Genomic DNA, 4712 nt, shown 5'->3' with positions numbered 1-4712 from the left:
CTCCCTGCGGGGGTCCTGGGAAGAGAGGGACCACATCCTGTGAAGACGTGGTGGGGGGCACCTCCTGGGCCCAGAGATGGAAAGGACTTGGGACTTGTCTCTCAGTCCCCTGCATGCGTGCCCTGGCCAGAATTATCTTCTCGGCCCTAGATCCGAAGTGTCATCGGGGGGCCCAAGGGTCCCCACAGCAGCTCTGAGCCAACAGCCCAGGAAGGCCCTGGCCTGGGTGGGCATCGCTCCGGTAGGCTGCAGGCCAGGAGGGGAGCAAAGAGCCTCATGGAAGAGGCTGGAGACCCAGTTCTCTTCCTGCCAAGGCCCCCCTCTCTGGGCTTCAGGACAAGAGACCTCGAATCTCCCAGGTCCCCTCTAATGGGGTGAATGAGCTCTAGAAGGGTTCAGAGGTTGGGTCTAAGGGCTCCTCAGGCAGGAATGGGGTAGGAGGTGGCCTGGGGATGTCTCTGGTCACAAGCACTGGGGGCAGCAGGCGTTGGGGTGGGCTCCCGGCCCCCCGCAGCTGTGGCTGGGCAGCAAAGCTCCTCAGGTAGCACAGAAAACAGGATTTTTCGCACCTAGGCGAGCAAGCACCTAGCTGGGCCTCTGGTGAGTCACGCCCCCATCAGGCCATCATGGGCACAGTGGGGAGTGGTGACAGCAGATGTCCGAGGGTGGAGTGCTCCAGAGGCTTGGCCTGGGTCCCCACCAGGGAGGGGGCTCCAGCTACAGCCCTGAACTATTCCTCCTGTGAATCAGCGGGCAGGGAGCCGTGAATATCCTGCACGGCCCTGAGCCCTGCCACCTGTCCTTTCCTGGAGGAGGTGTGTAAAAGGTGCAGGGCTGTGGCCTCTCCTGGGTGCACCCCCACCGCCTCGCCCCCTGCATTCCCTCAGCAGCGCCCACTGGAAGCACGCTGCTCAGGCGCTGAGTCTACCTGGCTTACAGAACTCCATCCCTGCATCCCCCGTGCGCAGGCGGCCAAACCAGAGTGCGGGCACCTGCCTCCCCCAGCCTCTGGCGCTGGGTTCTTCCTTCCCTGGCAGGCGCTCATGTTGCTGATTGCCCTAACCTACCCCCCAAACCCAGGCGGGTCTGCATGGTACCAGCAAAGGAACCAGGCTCCCGGTGTCCCTGAGAGGCCAGGTGCTAGGAGTGGCTGCTGGGAACCGAGGTTGCCTGGTTAGGGCGGCACTCAAGCTGCTCGAGCAGAGGCGGAGGAAGGGACAGGCAGGGACAAAGTGCAGGAGGCAAAACTTCGGCTGGAAGGCAGGAGTGGAGGAGGGGCGGGACCAACAGGTCGGTGAGCCGGTGAAGCCAGGGGTGGGGGCCGGGGACCCTCCAGGTGGCACTAGCGGCGCTAGTCCCGGCCGCCTCCCCTCCCCCAGCCCTGATTGGCAGGCGGCCTGCGACCAGCCTCGAGCGCCACAGCGCCCCGGGCGCCCAGGCGAACGCGAACGGCCCCCCGCGGGAGTAGGAGGGGGCTCCCGGCTATATATAGCGGCTCGGTCGCTGCTGGCCCAGCGCGCAGGGAGGCGCGCACCGCTTGGCAGGGTCTCAGCTTGGGCTGCGCGTCCTGCCCCGCTCCCCAACGCTCCATGCAGCCGGGGTAGCTGCCGGCGCCTGGGGGCCCCGTCCCTCGCCTCCCGCTCCTCCATAGGCCGCGCACTCCCTGCCCCGGTCCCGGCCGTGCGCTCCCGCCGGCCGCTACAGGCGCAGCTCGGCCCCGCGGCTTCCCGGGCGCACGGCCCGAGGGCGGGGATGGCAGGGCCCGGGGCGGCCGCGGCGGCGCTGCTCCCGGCGGTCCTGTTGGCGGTGCTGGCGCCCTGGGCCGGCCGAGGGGGCGCCGCCGCACCCACCGCACCCAACGGCACGCTGGGGGCCGAGCTGGAACGCCGCTGGGAGAGCCTGGTGGCGCGCTCGCTGGCGCGCCTGCCGGTGGCGGCGCAGCCCAAGGAGGCGGCCGTCCAGAGCGGCGCGGGCGACTACCTCCTGGGCATCAAGCGGCTGCGGCGGCTCTATTGCAACGTGGGCATCGGCTTCCACCTCCAAGTGCTCCCCGACGGCCGCATCGGCGGCGTGCACGCGGACACGAGCGACAGTGAGTGGGGCGGGCCGGCGCAAAGGGTCGGGGGCCCGGGGCAGCGGCCGCCCCTTCCGATCCGCGCACGAAGGTCTCGGCTAGCACCTGCTGGTGGCCGTGGGAACCGGGACGGACTTGGGTTCGGGTCCTTCCGGCGCAGGGAAGCAAACACTCTCGGCCCCGGGAGTCGCCGCGGGGACTGCCTTTGCGCACCCGGGCGAACGAGCCCCGCCTCCCCGCCTTCGGAAGCTCGGGCTCTGGGTGCGGAATTCCAGCGCCTGCGCCCGTGGGCACAAGGCAAACGGCGCAGCCAGCCGGCACCCGGGGGACCCCGGGAAGTGCGTCCAGGTCAGGCCGGGCTCGGGGGCCCACGGGGCCGCCCGGCTCCTGCCGTCGGGGACTGGGCGCGGCCACTGCGGGGCCGGGACAGGAGGCTAGGGACTCCGCGCCCGTGCACGCTGGGCTCCGGGGCCCCTTTACATCCACTTCCACCCCAGAAACTGGGGCCCCGGTGGTTCGCATGCCGAGGAGGGGGTCCGGGACGGGGGGGGGCAGGGTCCCCTGCCCGGGAGTGACCCGCGCCCCGCCCCCAGGTCTGCTGGAACTCTCGCCGGTGGAGCGGGGCGTGGTGAGCATCTTTGGCGTGGCCAGCCGGTTCTTCGTAGCCATGAGCAGCAAGGGCAAGCTGTACGGCTCGGTGAGTACCGCAGGCGCCGGCAGAGCCCCCGGCTGGGGCAGCAAGGGCAGCACCGCCACCCTTCCAGGACGGCCTGTGCCTGGATCCTGCCGCCGTGGTGGTCACAGGGTCGGCACCGCCTCCCCCATACACAAGTATCCTGAGGCAGTGCCGGTGACTCCAGGGCTGTCCAGACGAGGGGCAGAGAGCCACCACAGGAACAGTGAGGTTTCTCCCCTCCCTAGAGCGGCACCTTCTAGTCCATAAAGGGTGCCATTGGCAGCCCTTCCCTGTAGCCTCTCTCCGGTGGGTTCCAGCAGGCAGGACCGCAGTCTATAGGGTGACAGCAGTGCAGATGACATTCTCTGGCACCCAGGTGCCAGGCAGGTGGCTGGACCACCAGCTGCTGTGGGCTGGCCACCTAGGTCTTCTCACCCTGGGGGGGTCTTGGCACCCCAACTCCCCAGGAGGACCTTTCAGCCAGAGCAGGGCTGGGTCAGAAAGGAGCCTCTCACGAGTGGCCCTCAGGGTTCTTTGGCCAAGAGGTGGCCCCACCTGACCCTGTCCCTTCTCCCTCCCAGCCCTTCTTCACGGAGGAGTGCAAGTTCAAAGAGATCCTCCTTCCCAACAACTACAACGCGTATGAGTGCTACAGGTACCCGGGCATGTTCATTGCCCTGAGCAAGAACGGCAAGACCAAGAAGGGCAGCCGAGTGTCCCCCACCATGAAGGTCACCCACTTTCTCCCCAGGCTGTGACTCCCGGCATCCTGCCTCCGTTTCCGGATGCTCAGGAGACTTTCTTCAGATGAACGGTCTAAAGCAAGAGTAGGTGTAAGATATTTAAATTAATTATTTAAATGTGTATATATTGCCACCAAATTATTTATGGTTCTGTGGGTGTGTTTTGTATTTTTCTGAAAAAAAAAAAAAAAAAGACAAAAAACCCCATCCCTGAGTTTTTTGGTAAGACGGTGAAGACCTTTCCACTGGATTTATTTAACTTGTCAAAAAGTTGTCACAAGTGTGCTGCTACTCTGTGTTTAAAAACGGTGACATCAGACTCCAGTCTCAACCCTGCTTTGCACAGTCCCCTGCATGGCGGTGGTGAGCATCCCCGTGTCTGGAGAGGCCTTCGGGGGGGCTTTGGAGCCAGCTAAGGAGCCTCCCAGCCCTGGCTCTGCTCTAGCATCCTCCAGCGCCCCGCTCCTTTGTGCCCTGTTGCTATTCATCGGGACATAATCGCCTTGCTCCGGGTACAGAAAATGCCCTGTGGAAGTGCACCACTGCCCCTCTGTTCTTAGATCTGCCAGGACTGACCTTTGAACTTTCTGTAGTCAATCTTCCTCCATCTCCCCGATGGGGGAGACTCTTAGACAACTTTATAAACTCCCGTTTTCCTTTTTTGGTGGAGCCACAGCCCGTGTTTCTCTGTGGCCACTGGGGAAGAGGCAAAAAACAAAGCAGTTTGTAAATCCGCCGGAAAGGAACCGATAGCCGGCCGGAAAGCTGGCAGTGGGCAGACGGGTGTATTTGCAACCACGACCAAACCCTAGCGATAAAATACAATGTGCGGTAGCTGGTACTTCTCGTAAGTACGAGAATATAGATTTTTTTTTTTAATGTGTTTCCCTGTCCTCGTGAAAGATTCGGGCTAGAGTTAGCTGTTCGATTTAGGGGAAATGTCCTTGTCGTTGTGCAAAAACACTTAATGCAGGGTTTGCATGGAGAAAGGTGCTGCTTCTCTCCCGTGCCTTCCCTGATGAAGTGGATTTAACATCTACCTCGAAAGCCCTTAACCCACTCATCTGGCGAAATCTGCAGACAGCGCAGACCGGGCGCAGGCGTTGGCCATCCCAAGTGGCTCTTTTTCCATATGTAGCCAGAGGGTTGCAGATAGCGTCGGTGCGTCCCAGTGAAACCTTGTCACGTTTGAGCTATCTTTACCCCGTGATTTACTTTT

The 4712-nt window shown here is 63.2% G+C and overlaps 1 protein-coding gene across 1 annotated transcript; it reads left to right on the top strand.

Annotated features, from left to right (window-relative positions):
- The first annotated feature begins 1752 nt into the window (after window positions 1-1752).
- FGF4 (fibroblast growth factor 4) lies at window positions 1753-3572 on the top strand. Its single transcript, XM_045775628.2, has 3 exons — window positions 1753-2092; window positions 2668-2771; window positions 3332-3572. Exons 1-3 carry the CDS (start codon window positions 1753-1755, stop codon window positions 3506-3508), a joined length of 621 nt encoding a protein of 206 aa, XP_045631584.1. The 3' UTR covers window positions 3509-3572.
- Window positions 3573-4712: the final 1140 nt, after the last annotated feature.

The sequence above is a fragment of the Ursus americanus genome, chromosome 24 (assembly GCF_024610735.1).
Source record: "Ursus americanus isolate L20-20 chromosome 24, mUrsAme1.1.p, whole genome shotgun sequence".
In the NCBI taxonomy this organism is placed as follows: Eukaryota; Metazoa; Chordata; class Mammalia; order Carnivora; family Ursidae; genus Ursus; species Ursus americanus.
This window is presented reverse-complemented; position numbering and strand designations above follow the sequence as displayed.

Excerpts from the sequence above, each read along its gene's own strand:
- FGF4 (XM_045775628.2), top strand. The coding sequence starts at position 1,753 with ATGGCAGGGCCCGGGGCGGCCGCGGCGGCGCTGCTCCCGGCGGTCCTG. Across the intron at positions 2,093-2,667 it reads GCACGCGGACACGAGCGACA|GTCTGCTGGAACTCTCGCCG; the intron begins GTGAGTGGGGCG and ends CCCCGCCCCCAG. Across the intron at positions 2,772-3,331 it reads AGGGCAAGCTGTACGGCTCG|CCCTTCTTCACGGAGGAGTG; the intron begins GTGAGTACCGCA and ends TCTCCCTCCCAG.